Source organism: Lissotriton vulgaris, chromosome 5 (assembly GCF_964263255.1).
Source record: "Lissotriton vulgaris chromosome 5, aLisVul1.2, whole genome shotgun sequence".
In the NCBI taxonomy this organism is placed as follows: Eukaryota; Metazoa; Chordata; class Amphibia; order Caudata; family Salamandridae; genus Lissotriton; species Lissotriton vulgaris.
The window spans coordinates 1,756,487,130-1,756,507,205 of NC_141693.1; the positions used below are offsets into that span (position 1 = coordinate 1,756,487,130).

Sequence of the window (20,076 nt, forward strand, 5' to 3'; positions counted from 1 at the left end):
GGGAATTCCCAGAAGCAGGGACAGGGCGCCCCCCAGAAGAAAGAGGGAGGGGAAACTAAGAGGGAGTTCTCAAAAGGGCCACAAAATACTTCGCAAGGAAGGGGCAGAGGATTCATCCCTAAGAGTAACCCCCCTCGCAACCCTACCCCTGGCCAAAGTCAGCAGCCAAGGGTTGTTCATTGCTTTGAGTGTGGTGGTGTGGGACACTATAAAGGAGATGTGAGATGCCCAAAAAGACCACCCCCTCCCACTGGAGGAAAAGCCCCGGGAATCACTAGTGTAGTGCTCGGGGAGGAGATGCCTTTGGTTAATGGAGGGGAGCGGGCGGGTGTCACTTTAGTGTCCCTGGGAGATAAGGAGATGGTTCCAAAGACCCAACTGCCCTCTAATACTACTAAGTATGAGCAGTGGGTCACCATCAATGGCCGTAGAGGGGAGGCTCTGAGAGACACAGGAGCCAGCATGACTATGGTAAGGAGTCAGCTGGTGTCTCCAGAGCAGGTCATCCCAGATGTACTCCATCCCGCCGTAATGGCTGACGGCAGATTGGGCCACTACCCTGTGGCTGAGGTTCCCTTTGAGTGGGGAGGGGTTGCAGGTCCACTTCGAGTTGCCGTAAGCCCTGCCGTGCCTGTTGACTGCCTGTTAGGGAATGATATGGAGCACAATGCTTGGAGGAGGGTGGAGTACCAGACTCACTCTGAGATGCTGGGACCCCCTGACTGGACTTGTGTCAGCACAAGGTCCGCGACTGCCCGAAGGGGGAGTTCACTTACGCTGGAGCCTGGAACAATGGCCCAGCCGGCTGCCAGAGAGGAGAAGGACAGGAGGCCGGAGGACCCTGCCTCGACATCTCCACCTCGTGAGACAGATGGACCACCTGCGGAGGTGGATCTGGAGTCCACAGGGGAGAATGTTGCTTCCCTGGAAAACCTACCCATCCCTACTGAATGGCATGTGGAGGGAGGTCCTTCCCGGGAAGAATTCTGTGAAGCTCAGAAAGAGTGTCCTACTCTCGAGGGGCTGCGGAAACAGGCCAATGCCCAGGCAGCAGGAAACATTGAAGGGAGCTACCGGATTTACTGGGAGGATGGACTCCTCTACAGTGAGCCCAAGGCACCTGGCCATGGTTCAGCCAGAGCCTTGGTGGTCCCTCAATGCTTTAGAGCCTTTCTACTGGAACTGGCTCATGAGATACCATTGGCAGGACATCTAGGACAGGACAAGACCTTTGCCCGGCTTGTCCCCCACTTCTACTGGCCTCGAATGAAAGTGGCGTCTGATACATATTGTCGGACGTGTGTGTCTTGCCAAGCCAGTGGGAAAACAGGGGTGAAGCTAAAAGCTCCCCTGGAACCACTACCTGTCGTTAGCACCCCCTTTGAAAGGGTGGGCATCAACATTGTGGGGCCATTGGATCCACCAACTTCAGCTGGTCACCGGTTCATACTGGTTTTGGTGGATCATGCCACACGGTACCCAGAGGCAATACCTCTGAGGACCATCACTGCGCCTGTGGTGGCAAGGGCCCTGATGGGGATCTTCACCCGAGTGGGTTTCCCCAAGGAGGTTGTGTCCGACAGGGGGACTAACTTCCTTTCAGCATACATGCGGGCTATGTGGAAGGAGTGCGGAGTTACCTATCGGTTTACCACTCCCTATCACCCACAAACCAATGGTCTTGTGGAAAGGTTTAACAAAACCTTGAAAGGTATGATACGGAGTCTACCTGAGAGCCTGCGGAGGAAATGGGACGTCCTCCTACCCTGTCTCTTGTTTTCCTACAGGGAAGTGCCACAAAAGGGAGTGGGCTTCATCCCCTTCGAACTTTTGTACGGGCACCCTGTACGGGGACCTCTCAGCCTGGTGAAAGACGGATGGGAACGGACTCCCAGGAAGCTTCCCCAGGACGTGGTGAGCTACATGCTGGCCTTCCGGAGCCAAATGGCTAAGTTGTGGAAGCAAGCTTCAGACAACTTGGAGGCCAGCCAAGCAGTTATGAAAGAGTGGTATGACCACAACGCTCACCCGGTGGAACTGGAGCCTGGACAGAAAGTGTGGGTGATGGAACCTGGAGAGCTAAATGCCCTCCAGGACCGTTGGACAGGCCCCTTTGAGGTTTTGGAGAAAAAGGGGAAGTCCACATACTTGGTGGATCTTAAGACCCCGAGGCAGCCCCACAGGGTGCTGCATGCCAATCGCCTCAAGCCACATCATGAGAGGCCCGAGGTTGTCTTAATGATGGTAACCGATGGAGCAGAGGAAGAAGAAAGTGAACCTCTCCCTGATCTTCTCTCGTCCCAAGAAAAGGATGGGTCGGTGGAGGGAGTAATTCTCTCGCCATCCCTAACTCCTGAACAGCAGAGTGATTGCCGCCAGATCCTGGAGCAATTTTCTTCTCTGTTCTCCCTTGTCCCGGGTAGGACCCACCTGTGTACCCATGACGTGGACACAGGAGACAGCCCACCTGTGAAGTCTAAAATCTACCGGCTGTCGGACAAGGTGAAGGCCAGCATCAAGAGTGAAGTTGCCAAGATGCTGGAGCTGGGAGTAATTGAACCTTCTGGAAGCCCTTGGTCTAGCCCGGTGGTTCTGGTACCAAAAGCTGCCCCACCAGGCACCACACCTGAATTGAGATTCTGTGTGGATTACCGAGGCTTGAACTCAGTAACCAAAACTGATGCACATCCCATCCCACGGGCGGATGAGCTTATTGACCGGCTGGGAGCTGCTCAATACTTAAGTACCTTTGACCTAACTTCAGGGTACTGGCAGATTTCCCTTACCGAGGAGGCGAAGGAATGGTCAGCCTTCTCTACACCTCAGGGACACTACCAATTTCGTGTGATGCCCTTTGGGCTCAAGAATGCCCCTGCCACTTTTCAGCGGCTGGTGAACAGGGTCCTTTCTGGAATGGAAGCTTTCTCTGCTGCATACCTGGATGACATTGCTGTCTTCAGTAGCAGCTGGGAGGACCATTTGCAGCATCTGCAAGCTGTTCTTCATGCCCTGCAACAGGCTGGCTTGACAGTCAAGGCCAGCAAGTGTCAGATCGGACAGGGGTCGGTGGTGTACCTAGGTCACTTGGTGGGCAGAGGGACGGTGCAGCCCCTCCAGGCAAAGATTGAGGCTATCATCGCCTGGGAGCCCCCCAAGACTCAAACAGAGGTCCGAGCCTTCCTGGGCCTCACTGGATACTACCGTCGCTTCGTGAAGGGGTATGGCACTATCGTGGCTCCCCTCACTGAACTTACTTCCAAGAAGCAACCCCGACGGGTAGTCTGGACGGAGGCTTGCCAGCGAGCCTTCATGACCTTGAAACAAGCATTGTGTTCCGCTCCCATTCTCAAGGCCCCTGACTTTGCTAGAGAATTCATTGTCCAAACAGATGCGTCAGAACATGGCATTGGGGCAGTGTTATCGCAGCTAAATGATGAGGGCTTGGATCAACCAGTGGTCTTCCTGTCCAGGAGGCTACTCCCCAGGGAAAGGAGGTGGAGTACAATTGAGAGAGAAGCCTTTGCGGTGGTTTGGGCTCTGAAGAAGCTGCGGCCATACTTGTTTGGCTCGCACTTCCTAGTTCAGACTGACCATCGCCCCCTTCGTTGGCTGATGCAAATGAAGGGGGAGAATCCCAAGTTGCTGAGGTGGTCCATCTCCCTACAGGGAATGGACTTTAGGGTGGAACACCGACCTGGGACGGACCATGCCAATGCAGACGGTCTATCCAGGTAATTCCGCCTTAGTGATGAGGACTCCCAAGGGGTTGGGTAGTTCTCCCCACTTTCAGCTGGGGGGGACGCGTGTTAGACCTGTCTGCTTCTGGGGAGACTCTAACCTTTAGTTGCATTCTAGCTTCAACTGGGAGCAATTTGAGGGCTCTGGGTGATATGGAAATGCGATCCTAGTGACGTGTGCTTGTTAAGAGTGCTGCTATTGCATTTATTGTCAATTTCATTGAGATTAGGCTTGCTTTAGGTAGACCTAAGAGTGTGACATTCCCATAATCCTGTTTTAAGAGCACTAGAGATTGAACTGCTGTTTTGAGATCTTCTGGCGGTAGAAATGGTTTTCGTTTAATTAGAAGATGCAGATGTAGGTTAGCGCTTCTGGTTGCAGCCTGTATGTGTGCTTGCATGTTTAGATTTGAGTCTATTGTAATGCCTAGGGATTTTATGAAGTAGCTGAGGGTTGGGGTGCAGTTCAGCTATTTGATATTAAGGGACTGTTAGACCTGTCTGCTTCTGGGGAGACTCTAACCATTATTATTTATTTTTGTCCCCCTTAGCCTCCCAGAGTTTCTATTTTTATTTTTACACATGTCCATCAGGAATTTTTAATGCTGTCAGGGGGCTAGGTGTTCCTTGGCGATGACGCCATTTTTCCCTCATAACCTGTGAGGCCTAGTCAGCCCCCTTGAAAATCTAGGGATCTCCAGAGACCTAAAATGGTGTCCACCAACTGCCATAACGGACACTACTGGAGGACAGGTCCATAGGATAACATTAGGGAACTTTCTGGAATTAACTAGAGACTTCTGCAGGTCTCAGGCCACCCTATATAAGGCCAGTGACCAGCAGCCATTTTGTGCTGACCCAAGAGTGGAGGAGTGAGGCAGTGGTGAGAGGAGGTGGACACACTGAGAGCAGCTAGTTTGTCTCTGAGGCTGACAGTTTCTTCAGAGGGTTGTTCCCCCTTTAACCTTTGACCAATCCCTCTCAAAACATCAGTTGCTGTCAAGGAAATTAAGCTACTGGAGAAGGAAGACCCTTCTAAATCTGAACTCTGGTGAACCCCCTCAGAACATTCTTTACAGAGGGGATCCCCGACTTCCCATACTCAGCGCTGCGCTTACCGGTGTTGTGGAGCAGCTGTGGTGAAGGCGGGTGTCTGTGGCACCATAGCGACCTGAAGAGCGAGGGCGCCGTGTGTGCACATCCTTCCTGAGAAGCCGGAGTGGGAAGTGACTGAGGAGGAGCAGCGGCGCTGCTACAATCGGCTGTGGGACCCCGGGGGCACCGGCCGCGTCAATCGAGAAGGAAGCGCTTCCGCGCATGTCTTAAGCGCGTCCGCTATTGTGAGCAGGAGGGGCCTAGGTTCGGGCAGGCCCAGGAGAACAGCGTTTATCCGGAGAGGCGAGGTTCGCGCAGGCGCCGAGGAGCAGCACGTCTTGAGAGGCGGAGTGCAGAAGAGCATCGCGCATGCCCGGTGGGGTGTTGACGCTTCTCAGAGGAAGCTGAGGAGAACCGGCGGGAGGCGGGACAGCCTTTCACCAGTGGAGCGAGGAGTGAATGCGCCGATCGTCGGCGAGGCCCCCCCTTCGCCCAGCACTGGAAAGCGGAAGCGCACCTGAAGATAGAAAGCGCACACAGCCCCCTCACGCCCCAGTTACCGGAGCCAGTGCAACGCGCTAATCATCAACCCGGCCCCCTCGGCCCAGCGCTGCACAGTGGAAGCGCGCCTGGAACAAATAGTTCAACACGCCCCACAAGTAAGCTGGGTAGTGGGGGAGCGGGAGGCGGCAGTGCTGAGTGCTGAGGAAGCAAGACAGTGTGGCTACGTCCCCAGCAATTAACTGAACAGCCCAGGAAAGCCTAATTCAAAGAAGCGAGCTAGTGAACTGCCTAATGTAGAATAAAAAATATCCAATAACTGGCTTAGAGGAGAGAGGAGGAAGCTGTGCAGGGAACCACAGGGTTCCTGGGTAAAAGCCTTACAGAATTTTGGTAACTGAGGGAGTAGACCCTCTACCAGATAGGGGTGCCTGTAAATTAGCGTGAGGGTGTCAGGGGCTACCAAACTTACTTTTGATCTTTCCAATACGGCACGGGAACAGAGATGTTAGAAACCTTGCTCCTCTTCTACATGTGTGACTGGCTCTCCTCTATTATAGTTGTCACTAGTAAGAGAAAAAGAAATATACATTGATTTCTTACTCTTCTAGTGGATTCCTAATTTATACTGCCTCTATTATAATTTCTCTTAAAATTCTATTGGTCACTTACTTCACTATAGTGGTGATGTGTCTCTAAGTGGGTTTCTGTGTTTCTTGCTTCTTTAAGTGTCTTTCACTCTGGTAGTTGGAAGAGCCTCCTATATTACACTGTTTCTATTCTCTTCACACATTGCCTTGTTGGAGTGCCAGATGTGGTTTCTGCTTATTTACAGGTATGTACATTTATTTTCCATTGACTATGCTGATCCTGACTTTCAATACTTAATTCTTTCTTTTTACTTTTATTCCCAGGAGTTATAATTGCCACTGAACTCCTTCTTCTCAACTTACAGTATGTCTTGCTTTCAATGTCTTTGCTTTCAAGTCTTTACCTTCAAAGACTTTACCTTCAAAGTCTTTACTTCAAATATCTTCACTTTCGATGTTTTTTCCTTCAATGTCTAACCCTTCAATGACTTTACTTCCAATGTCTTACTTAGAATATCTTTACCTTCAGTATGTACACATATATATATATATATCTTATTTTGAGTGTCACTTAGCTGCTCTCGGTTTCTACAGCCACTCCTCCTCTTCTCTACAGGAATACTCGATAATTCACACTTCTCTCCCTCCTCCGCTGCGTTCTCCGCTAGGCGCTCTCTGGGAACCTTGACGTGCGCACACAGCCGCCTGCTGTGTCGTTCCTAGCCTCTAAACAACCCGCGCTTGAATTATGCGCCGGGTGTGGAAAGACGGAATACCTCTTCTAGGTTCCGACAATAGCGGGGAAATTCTTCTCAGGAATTAAGCGCCTCTTGACAGGATTCTCTTGACGACGGAATTCTCGGACCTCTCAGGTTGCTATCTCGGTGAAGTGCGAAGCTCTCCTCACGCTCGCGCTTCACATTGGTTCCAGAGGATCAAAGAGACTAGAACGCCTGTCGAGCCTCGAGCAAGGCAACAGCGGCGGCCATCTTGAGTCTCCACTTTCGCACTCTCTCTGACCAACCCTGCTGCCCAGCTGGACAGTGCATGACGGTATTCAAGCCTTGGGTCCTGACAGTGGGGAACCTTGCTAATACTATTGTGTCTTCACTTTTAGTTACATAACTGGTGGGTTATGCAGTGAAGATCTACAACCAGGTCATTCTGTTGAGTTGAGCAGGTGCTTAAGAGCTGTGGGGTAATGTACCTGCTAATGAGTCTTTAAAAACGTATTGCACTGTCAGACTGCATTTTCCTTTCTGTAAATTTATTAGTGAAGTGTATTGTGACCTGAATAACCACAGACCTTAAATGTACCCTTGATTCTCAAAATCTGACCAGGAAAAATATTGAAGTGTGATCTGAATTTCATGTACAAGGTGTAACTTGATTGTCTTTTATCCCTGACTAAAAAGTATAACAAGAAAAGCATATTATTTTTATAAAAGGTAACGGTATTTTTCCAAACAGTGGTGTTGTGTCTTTATTTTAGTGGTTCATCACTGAGTTACTGTGAGTGAGACTTGTAAGTACTTAACCAACGCCTTGAGTTAGCTGTAGCCACTACTGTGCCAAGCTACCTTATGTAGACTTGGGTAATCTAGGTCCAACAGGGACCATGATTGAGGTTGTTGGGGGTCTATCGTGGAGGGGTGGGGAGGGGGAAAAAAAGTAATTCCGTTTTCAGCAGATTTAGTTTTAGATGGTTGTGTGCCAGCCAGTCCTGTGTTTTTCACAGTGTATCATCCCGCCTCCGGATATCATCTTGAGAAGACAGTTTGATGTTGAGTTGTGCTTTGTTCACATACATTTGGTTTGAGATTTTTGATTGTTTAAGGATTTTAGTTAGGGGTTCCATATATAGATTTAGGGTTTCACCACGTACTCAGAGGCCACTACTTCTAGCTTCAATTAAGGTCCCTTGCCAGGACTTACACTTCTAAGAATACCTACTTTCCTGCACCAGCCGGGACGGAAGTATAACCAGCAGAGAGATTGCCATCTCTTCCTGTTTGCCTGGAGAAGTCGTGGGGTAACGCCCCAGATGAAACCCGTGTTGTCTGGGCAACCGTCCAAGAATAAAAGAAAGCAAATCCAACTTATGATTATTCGTCTTTTTTGACACTGGATTCATGTGGTGTTGTACATTTACTCTGTGACCAGACATGATATAGAGAATTCAATTACAGATACTGTTCATGTGTGCACAGGCTTGTTGCTAGCATGCTTGAATCATGTTAATGTCCTTGAGCAGGTTGAGGAGTGCAGCCACTATGCGGTCTTTGTCCTTTTTCCAATGCAGGTTAAAGTCTCCTAATAATAATGTGTTACAGAGAAAAGTGGCATTGATTGTGATTGTTTCCATAAGTTGCTCCAGAAAGACAGTGTTGTCACCCGGAGGGTGCTATAAAAGGAATTTTTTCGCTAGCAGTTTCTTCTTGATTTCAGCTCCCATGAGTTAAAACGATAATGTCTCTTCCAGAGAGAGAGGGTTTAAGGTTAGGGAGTTTACGTAAATTATAGCAAGTCCTCCTCCTTGCTTTTGTTTTTGATTATGACGCAGCATGGCAAAATCTAGGGGGTGAGGAGGTCCAGTATTGGGGCTGCTGTTGGGCTTAGCCAGATTTCAGTTAGGAAGAGAATGTCCACAGCATTACATAATTGAGAGTTCATCTGGTTGAAAAATATTAAAACTAAGACAGTTGTGAATAGCAAGAGTGAACAATTGAGTTTTCAAAGAAGAAAAATTCATGAAGATAATTTAAAGAGAGGAAACATTTGTTTTAATGTTAATGGTGTATTGACCTATATTTTTTGTCACCTCTGGGATTTCTTAGGTCATCCTGGATACCAACATATAATTTTACTCATTAAATCAAGGTAGAGAGCCCACTTTGATCCTAAAGTGCCCCTTGTAAACAGCTGACTGGTACGATGGCTGATAGCTGGAAGATCGTTCCTTTTAAAGGGCCCGTGGTGGGCATGTTTTTCTCACTCTACCTGCCACCTAATCCGGATATTGTCAGCAAGTTAGAAAATACGGATTGATGGTGGTTGGAATAGTGCTACACCCTTTTTTCAGGAGTGTTATCCGATGACTCCCCTGAGTCCAAATCCGCTGCTGATCCAAACTAATGGAGGGCGGTCCGGGCTTTCGCTCAGAGGGAAGGGTGTGTCTTCTCTTCCTACGTGTGAAGCACTGGTTGCTAGTGCATCTCTTTATGACGGATTTCCGATTCTTTGGCCTTTACAGCTCTGTGCTCACACATACGTCTGGAGGATCCTGGGACTCGTGGGACCTTGTTCATCATTATGTGGCCATTCTGGGGAATGTGACACTGGAAAATAGTAAACAGGTATGCAACCTCAAAATGGTATGTTCTACCATCGACTCTCGGTGCCTACAAGGAGGGTGTCATTCCTTTTATTATAAAAGAACTAAAATAGTGCAATATCAAAGAATGTATATTTAAATCAGTGTGGTACTGATAGTTCCCGCACCAGGCCCTGTTCCGGGGATGATGCAAATGAAGCCCCACACTTGGGTCTTTATTAAAAATGTTATCACCTATGTAACAACGGTGTAATCACTCACTGTAATTAGTCCATCAATTGTATATTATGTGTATAGCTTCAAGCCATCCCATTACTAGGGCCATAGGCAGAGAAAGATATTTTACCGCCTTAGTTATGTCGTATTTAATGTTTTTTATATGGTAATTTCTAGCATGGTCATTTTACTCTTTTTTTTGCCTTGACATGGCTCAGTTTATCTGCTCTATGCTCTTCAGGTTATATCACCATTCAACCCTTATGAATCAGTATATAAGCGGAACACCCAACACTGTTCAAACGCTAGCAATGCTTTGGTTAGGTCTGTCCTTTTCTGTTGTAGTTTCTCAATTATGAGCCACTCCATGTCATCTGCAGTATGTTATTCAGTCTAGTTACGTGTCAATATAGTTTTGTCTTTTTTGCACCCGACTGTGCTTCTGCGATACTTATCCGTATTTTCTGCAAGGTCATCCCAATGTAGAGCAATCAACACAGGCATTTTAAAGCATAAACCACAGTGCTAGTATTGTAATTAGTAAAGTGTTTTAATCGTCATGGTGAGGTTAAGCCCAACTTGATAGAGGTAAATTTTCTGGTAAACCTGCATACCCCACATGGTTGAGGACCGGTGTGGGGTAGTGAGGGAGCGGGAAGATCCAGAGCCTCTGTTGTGACTCCACTGGTATCTTTGTTTTTAGGCGTGTGCGAACACAAACCACAGAACGAAAACTGCCCTCCTCGCCGCAACAGACGACATCCGCACCCTACTGGACAAAGGAGAAACGGTAGCCCTCATCCTCCTCGACATCTCAGATGAATTTGACAGTGTCCCACCGCACCCTGATACGCAGACTTCACAAGTCGGGGATCCACAAGGCCCTCGACTGGATCAGCTCTTTCCTCTCTGGCAGAACGCAGCGGGTCATACTCCCTCCCCCTTCCTCTCATACCCTACACCAGAGGTCTTCAAACTTTTTTAGGTTGAGCCCCCCCAGCTGAATTTATTTAGATGTCGGGCCCCCCCACCACTTGACAAAAAATTCTGGAACCTGGTATTCTACATAATCGACCGTCATCCTCATTTCGCAGTCCATATCTGGCTAATAATGTTAAACACAGTAAGAGTGTTTAGAAAACTGCAGGTTTGCGAGTTGGTGCGGTGAAATGACAGAGGCTTACTACACAGTCTAAAACTACATTTTTCAAGATAAAATGTGTGCAAATTGTAACGGGTTCTCCACTTAATTCTTGCAAAGCCTCCTCAAAGAAACTTCTGTGGTCAATAAAATGAGTACCATTCAAAGACTATGCTCTCCACTGAGAAGCACTGTAGAGTTACATTTATTTCACCAAATTTTTTATTTCACCACATTTATTCAGGCCGTACTTGCATGTTTCCAAAGCCTCGTGCTTGTGTTTGGCATCGCAGGAACCTCAGGAACAAAGCCTTGTGCTTGTGTTTGGTTTTTCATGCCGTACTTGCATGTTTTCAAAGCCTTGTGCTTGTGTTTGACATTGCAGCATCCATGCATCCATCCACCCACCCATCCATCCATCGATCCACCCATCCATCATGCATCCATCCATCCATCATTCACCCATCCACCCATCATGCACCCATCCATCCATCATCATGCATCCATCCATCATTCACCCATCCACCCATCATTCACCCATCCACCCGCCACACATCATGCATCCATGCACCCATACATCCACCCATCCATTATCCATCCTTGCATCCATCATGCACCCACCCATCCATCCATCCATCATGCATCCATCCATATATTCCATCATTCATCCATCCATCCCCCCATACACCATACACCCATCCATCATCCATCCATCCATCATGCACCCACCCATCCATCCATTATGCCCCCATCCATCCATCCATCCATCATGCATCCATCCATCATTCACCCATCCACCCATCATGCATCCATCATTCACCCATGCATCCATCATTCACCCATCCACCCATAATGCACCCATCCATCCATCCCCCATACATCCACCACCCACACATCATGCATGCATCCATGCACCCATACATCCACCCATCCATTATCCATCCATGCATCCATCATGCACCCACCCATCCATCCACCCATCATGCATCCATCCATCATGCATCCATCCATCCATATATTCCTTCATTCATCCATCCATCCCCCCATACACCATCCACCCATCATGCATCCATCCATCATGCATCCATCCATCCATCCATCCATATATTCCTTCATTCATCCATCCATCCATCCCCCCATACACCATCCACCCATCCATGCATCCATCCATCATGCACCCATCCATCCATCAGGCATCCATCCATCCATCAGGCATCCATCCATCCCATTACCCATACATCCACCACCAACCTCTTGGCACACAATAATGTAATGCAGAAATATACTTATTTCATGCATAATTATAGTTATTTCACAAAGCCTCGTGCTTGTGTTTTCTTTTTAATGCCGTACTTGCATGTTTCCAAAGTCTCGACCAGAGCAGGAACCTCTTGTGCATTACAATAAGTTGACACTGCAGGAACCTAGCCTCGTGCTTGTGTTGGGCATTTGACACTGCATTACAATAAGTTACCGCATTACAATAAGTTCAAAGTAGCGGTAAGCGTTGTAATCGCATGCGATGTTAACGGCATCGCGCCGTTGTCGCATGCATAGTGAATGCATGCGATTCAAACGATACTGCGATGTAAAAGTCGTGGTGTGATGGCACCGCGATTTTTATTATTTTTATGCAGAAAACAATCGCAACAGTTGTTACAGGGTTTGAAAAGGTTGTCTTGTTCCTTTTTTTATGCTTATTGCTGTATTCTGGAATAAAGCAGGTGCTAATGAAGTGAAACCTTTGCCCAGATAGCATTAACCAGTGCACATGATTTGCCTTTTCTTGCTGCGCGGAGTGGGCAGAGCAGACAGTCTACTTCGCAGAGTTGTAGGCATCATTGGTGCTGCAGGTACTGGACACCAGGGCCCAGTGGCATGAGACAGCTAAACCTCAGTTAACGCTGTCGTACTATCCTTCCTTGCTTGCTTGCTTGCATTAGGGCACAATACACACTTGCTGTACCAGTGTTTCAAACTGGCTAGAATCGCAACCCGGAAAGCTGCTTGCTTTGGTGCTCCATATTGATACAGGAGCGTCAGCCCCGATAGACTTGGCACCAGCAATAAAGGAAAACGAGTTGCAGTCTGACAAAACTGCGCTGGAATACATACTTCTCTACTGGTATAGTTGATGCCTTCACTTGAAAAGTGATTTGGGTTGCCATAACTGTAGATGTTTAGGTCACTGAAGAAAACGTTCAGCGGTGTCGGGGATGGGGGGGTGAAGGGAAAGGGGCCGCTCGCAGCGAGGTGGGGGAAGAGAAGTCTCCATGCAGGGCAGTGGTCACAGTGCCGCCCGGGCTTCGCCGTCCTACTGGAGCCTGTTTCCCGTCTTTTAAAGACATGTGAATGAGGTGTTGATAGTCTTCACCCCTTCTTAGGGCCCCTGCAGCTCCACTCTGCCTCGCCACCTTGGGGAACAATGAAAGGAGAAATTTTATGGTGCTGGTGGAGTGGCGCCCCCTCTGAGATGGCGTCGCGCCCCCCCAGGGGGGCGCGCCCCACAGTTTGAATAACTCTGCCCTACACCAACCACCTGCGGAGTCCCCCAGGGCTCCTCCTTCAGCCTGACGCTCTTCAAAGTCTACATGGCTCCGCTCGACCCCATTGTCAGAACATACAGACTCAACATCGTGTCATACGCAGACAACACCCAACTCATCCTCTCCAACAAACCCAACACCGCCAGACACAACTTTCGAGAAGGCATGGAAGCAGTCGCCAAATGGATGTTGAAAAGCTGCCTACAACTGAACACCAACAAGACAGAAGTACTCATCATGAACCCAAAGCCCGACGCCTAGAATGACACCTGGTGGCCTCCCGCCCTCGGAAACCAGCGCACCCCCACGGACCACGCACGCAACCTGGGAATCATCCTGGACTCCGAGCTAAAAATGGACCAGCAGATCAACTCATTCTCGGCCTCCTGCTTCCACAACCTCCACCTCCTACGTAAGACCTTCAAATGGATCCCCTTGAACACAGAAAGACCGTCACTCACGCCCTGGTCACCAGCAGACTCGACAACGGCAACGCACTCTACGCCGGAATAAACAAAAACCTCACCCACAAGCTACAGAACATCCAGAACGCCGCCGCAAGACTGCTCCTCAACCTGCCAAAACACTGCCACATCTCCCAGCACCTGAGCACACTCCACTGGCTCCCCATCGAGGCAAGAGTCACCTTCAAGATGCACACCCAACAAAGTCCTCCACGACACCAGACCAGCTCACCTGAACAGCCGACTCAAATTCCACACACCCCAAAGGACCTTTCGATCAACCCAGCTCTCCTACGCCATGGTCCCACACACCTGAAAAAGCCTGGAACACCTTCCGTTTCACTTCAAATAGACAACATTGCTTCCTATCTTCATAAAAAACCTAAAAACCTGGCTCTTTGACGGACACCCTCCCTGATGGACTGGAACCTGCACCACCCCCACCCCCAGCGCCTTGAGACTCTTACGGGTGAGTAGTCATGCTTAATAAACACCTGATTGATTGTGTGTACGACCACATCCCATATAATCTGACTTCGTTTGTATGCGAACATAGGGGATGTCATTCTCAAAACTCCCTGTATTCCAAATGTTCCAGTATTTTCTGACCATTTATTTCACTGCGTTTGATATAGGTGAAAGTCATCAGGCAGATAGGTCAGGGGTCACATGTTTTTTGTTGTTGTACTTCTCAAGTAGGGCTGGGTGTCAGCATGTGCCATGTAGTAAACTAGGTTACTGAGGAATAAAGATGATCCGAGAATATTTCTGAGGTGTGAGCTGGTGTGTCCTGGAGGATGGAATGGAATTTGTAAGAGAGAGCGAAGGCATATTGTGTTTCATACGATGGGTGGAGGATCAAGCCTATCACTATATGCGGAATAAAGAGGGAAGTCATCCATTTCTTTGTACAATCTTTACTGAGGTCCCCATAAATGACTGAAACAAGAGTGATGGTCAAAAGACTGATCACATGACCTGTTAACTGGTGGCTAAATAGAATTTGCCATTTGCAGATTTAAGCTCAAGCGGAAAATTTGCAACGCAGGAGAATGCGCAAGAAGTGTGGGGGGGTTAAGGGGGGGGGAAGGCTTCTGTAAAGAAGTGAAGGGGCATCGGAAACTTAAGGACAAGGAGGATTGAAAATCAGAAGCTCATTCTTGATGTACCTGTCATATGTACATCCAGTGCAGAGGCTGAGAGCGGAGATGGTGCTACGGAGGTGATCTTTTATTAGGAGCGAGAACGAATGACATGTTCTGTTGACTGAATGTGAAAAAAGGATACTTTGGTGTTGCCCTTTACATATCCGCAGAACAATTAGAGCAGGCTATTGTACAAGAAAAAATTGCTGCTCCTTGAAGAAGCTGTGACACAATTTGTTTCCAACACAAAAGAAGAGGGAAAGCTCCCTTGTTGCGGAAGTTCCCAAATGATGGCTCGAGCTACAGAGACCTACTTTCAACCAGGTATTCAACTACAATGTATAAGCTACTTTCTACTCTGGTTCCTTGGAGATTCTAAATGAAGAAATGTAAAACTGCATTTCCAATTAATTGAGAGTAATTCAGAATTTATGATTGTTGAGAAAGCACGAGAGAAGCAGGATTCAAATACATAGTGGAAAACTATATGTATATGGTACTTGTAATTTAAAATAAAAGGTAAGACAGGGCTCGAGAACATCACTGTAAGGCTAGTGCGACAGACCAAAGGCAGCATTGTGATATTTATATTTGTTCCTGGTTAAAAGAAAACATTAATCATAAACTAGGGGATCCAATCCTACACCTGGTTGGGTGTAGTTATGTTTACATGAAATGGGGCATAAGTGGCAAGAGACGTAGAGACCTCCTCACAACAAGCAGCGCCCTGCTAGTTTATAATTCATGCTGGTCTAGATGCCATTTCTAAATTCACAGAATAGCAAAAAACAGAAAGAGACTAATTTGGGATTGGAGAGCCCACAAATAGCAAATGAATAATACAGTGATCATTTTGGAGAGAAAGTGAAGTGGTACAATGATTCTTTACTGAACACTGCTTTGAAAATAACTAATTTGTCAGTTTTGCATATAATACTCTCAGATGGTATGCTGCCATATTTGGTCATATTTAAATGTTGAACAATTACCAAAAAATAATTCATATGTAGAAGCAGAGGCCTCACCAAATTAATCAAGCCAGGACTTCCAGACATTAAGAATTTTAGTGACCAACAAAAAATTTTATTTTGTCGCACAAAGACAACAGATAAAATAAAAGTAATGCTACGACTAGCGGACATGATTTATATTTTAAATGACAAAAGTAACATCATTATCAACTTAACGTAACAAATCAGACATTACCAACAGCGTGAAAAAGGAGCAACACAGAGAATTAGTAAGCAATTATTTTTCAGAAAAATACATACCTTTGACAGAGGGTTGTTTCGTTGGAGGTCGCATTGTTTGGATAAGACGCAATAAATTACTAATAAGAGAATCCTACAACAAAAAAGTTGGAAAAATTAGTAATTCTGTACACTTGGGTGAAGGTCAAAAGTAAAAGAAGAAGTGTTGATTGAAAAAATCAGCTACCATAGCTAGGGAAGGTGTATGAAGTAACACAAACTCTGCATACATTTCAAATTAAAAGAGAGAGACCAGGCAACATCAAGACACAAAACTTACTGTGAATTCAGCACCATTCTTCATCAGTACTGATTTGAAAGAATCAAATGTTGTGTTTTTCTCAGCAAGGCTAATAACAAATTCGGCTGTTTAAGAAAAAAATGGAGAAATTAGCTGTATTATATAATTCACTAATTTAGAATTCAGTGTTCATAAAGCTTTCAAACTTAGAGCCAATAATGCTATTTAGAGAATGAAACTAAAGAATAGCTGTAACTCATATCATACACAGAATTATATCTTGGCAGTTAAATAGGCACTCCACAACAAAATGGCACTCCTTTAACCAAACCAAGAGATTTTGAGGAACCAAAACCTATTTGCTTTGCCAATGCTTGTTTTCTACAGTGTATTTCATTGATTTCTAACATTCTATTTGTAACTAGCATAAGTATCAACATCTTCACAATTTCCTCAGGAGTGAAATACAATTAAAAATGCACACCATCTTCCATGCGGCATGGAAAAGGAGATTGGACTTTTAAATATGATATTTATAAGCAGGACCATTGGAATTACATATTTCTGCTGCAGTGGCATCTTAACACCACTTACCACATATTTCAAGGTTATAGTCAATTATCAAAAGTTAACTGTAACCTTTCATCTCTTATCTTTGTATTCCCGGATTTATAAAATGAGAACTTGGTTTATATATGATGTAAAATGGTTTCTGTCTGCAGAAGGAAACAAAGGCCATACTTGGGGTTTCATTATGATGATCGGACTTTCGTCCGACCGCCATCCTTCTGGCAATGTGATAGCCCAACTGGCTGTCGGTGATCCCACCATAGGGATTATGATGCAACCACCTTCAAGGCAGTCGCAATGTGTATTCTTTGTATTACGGCATGAGCTGCGGGCAGCAGCACATGCAGCAATACAAACAAAACACAGCTGACATATCCCTGCACTATGCAGCAGGCACCATGACCCATTTTGGAGGGGCAGGGGGGTCCACTACAGGCACCCCTTGCCCCCACCCCCCAAAGTCCCTTTCAACCTGCCTTTTCATGGTGGTTAACACCCATGAAACAGCCTTCGGAAACGAACATTGTAAGCCCTACTGTAGGGATTACTGTCTCTCTGACGCCTGTCGGCTCCATGGCAGTCGATCTCTTCGACCACCCTCCATCCGCCCGCCATCATAATGCGGCAGGCAGGCAAGCAAGATCCGATGGCGGTGAGACTGCCACCCAGGGCCCAACGGTGGCGGCCCACGTAATGAGGTCCTTAAGTGACATATGTTTACAGAAATCATGTTCGAAAGAAGTCTCTCCTACTTAATCTAAAAAGATTTTGTTTCACGGTTACCAAATTTTATATTTAAATCCCAGTATTCTTTTAAGAGCACAAAGTTTGAAAGTATCCTCAACACTTTGTCTCTATTTTTAAATACATTATATGTTTTTGTACTATGGACAGATTTATTTTCTGATTTATGCTATAGGTTTTATGAGCAGATTGATATCTGCAGTTGTGGGTTTAGGCAATCGAGAATATCTGTGGGAATGGGTGAGCTATTCCTCTTTTCCTCAAGTTATGTTAGTATGAGCAAGGATATTTTCAGAAAGTTTGTGAACAAGTATTTATAAGATGTCTGTTTTTCTCTGTGGTGTATTATTTCTGATCAAGTTTATAATGACTCCATATCTTCAAGTATTCAGAAGAGATCTGCCATCTTCTTGGCTAATGAGCCTAACACCTATTGTCTGTGTCCTTATGTTGTATTTCCCTGCTAAAAGTCACACAGTAAGACAGTATCTCAGCCCATATATCTACTCTATTTGTGTCTCCCATGCCATTTGTCATACCTGTCCCACCAGAATAGACATGGATCGGTTCACTTTCTTCAAGGGTACATATTCCCTTTTTAGTAAAATGTAACAGTCTTGGCTAGCACCAATCCTAAATACAAAGACCAGAAGCTGCCAGTTTCAAGACGTAGGGCCACAAAGACACCTAGTGGTACCTGATGTTTTTCTAAACAATCTTTTCAGTAACACAAGAAGGGTACAAAGTTCCCTGGGAGAAAAGATAAGAAAACCGTGTGAGTGTACTAGGGAAGAGTGAGAAGGGGGGAATTCCCTTGTTGGAACTAAAACCCTCACACACCCAGTAAACTAGGTGTCATGTTTCATCATATGGGTTCTGCTCCTCGTCAGACTGGCGCTGCAATGTCTGACGGGCTCCCGAAACCGGGGCTCTTTATCGGAGATCTTTTGTTCCAGCCAAATGATGCATGCGTGTGAGAGGGCAGGGGAAGTGTAGTCGTGAGGTGAAGGTGAATTAAAAAAGGTGAGTCAGTCCACAATGTACTTTTTTAGCGTGGTTGGCTCCCTTAATTAAAAGGGTGGGAGGGGAGCTATATGCTAGGAAAAGTTAAAGCAAAATATCTACAACCCTCAAGTCAGGTCAACATGTTTCTTGCCTTAATGGCAATTCTTCAGGACCTAAGTGTTCAGTACTACACAAAAAAAAAGAGAAAAAATTACACAATGTGATATACAACCTTACTTTGTAGGTCTGTGGATATGCAGGACAAAGGGTCCTGCTTAGTAATGCGACCTAGAGGAATAAAAAACACATCGTAGAGCATACTCACAGCATGTCCACCCTGCTGACAGTATCACATGGCTGGTATTAGAATCCCACCTGGCAATTACTAAACAGGCACTGTTCAGGATCGAACAGAGATGGGTACACCGTCTGAAGCTTGGCTTCGTGGGGTTGAATGATTCAGTCCCCTGGGCATCGTTGGGACGATAAGACATCCTCTACAGTACATCAGTACACTGTCTAACTCCACCTTTGGAATCCCCCACAGTGGTTACATCCATATACTCTGCTGATGCACGACTTCACTATGTGGGCCACCTGCCTAGTTATATACCACACTTCCATTGGTAGCTTACCACGTTTTCAGCCTGTCAGTACTGCTATTCTGTTTGTACATCACTAGCCACTGATTGATTTACCATTAATGATAACTCTGAGTGCTGATTATGCCCTAAATACTTAATCTCTCTGATTTCATATTATGCCTTTAATCATTAATTGTCTACAGTCTGATCTATCAGACTTATTGTCCACCTTTGCTGGGACCCTACACGACTGCTATACTCGTGTGAGGCATCCCTGGGCAAACTTTGTATTCCCTCAACATTGTGGCCCCTCGTCCAGTTTAGACGGGTTTATATTATCATTCCCGATCATCCTTAATCTATCGCCCAGCCGATCAGTTGGCTCCCCTTCTGTGGGCTGCTTTGCCTTTGCCCATTGATACAGAGCTACTTCCCTTTAACAATATTCACCACCAAGATGGCCGCCGCTATTACCCCTATGGCGCATTGTCATAACGCGGTGTAGACTCCACACCATGTTGCCACCGCGGTCGGCGACGGGAGGAGCGGCTCCCGCGGCGGTCCTGGCACGGCGGGATAGCGATGGCATTTAAACCAGGGCCCCCCGGTGCTCGCCACCAGCTGCTAATCGGACTGTCTTGGCGCTACTCGTGGGGGTAGGTTCACACGGCTTGGACCGCGCGCCGCCGTAGGTAAGTGAGTTAGGAGCCTCCATCGTGAGCGACGCCTAGTGCTCTTTGCCCGACACTCGGTAAGTTGGTTGGGCTCTGCTTCGTGTAAATCCTTGGTGTCCGTTGCTGTGGAGGACATTGCTTCCGGGATACAGCACTTTATGTGAGGCCTGACTTGGTTTCCCTGTTGGTTGCTACCGATCGCTGTGCTGGGCATTGCCACGGTCACGTCCTCGCACAGG

General features: G+C 46.8%; 1 protein-coding gene across 1 annotated transcript in view; it reads right to left on the bottom strand.

The window, feature by feature from the left end:
- DHX8 (DEAH-box helicase 8) overlaps nt 1–20,076 on the bottom strand; it is a 318,773-nt gene that overhangs the window by 281,436 nt on the left and 17,261 nt on the right. The window contains exons 2-3 of the mRNA XM_086924012.1: nt 16,300–16,385; nt 16,041–16,113 (exon numbers count right to left, since the gene is read on the bottom strand). Coding sequence (XP_086780138.1) covers nt 16,041–16,113; nt 16,300–16,385 — 159 coding nt within the window. The remainder of the gene's footprint in view (nt 1–16,040; nt 16,114–16,299; nt 16,386–20,076) is intronic.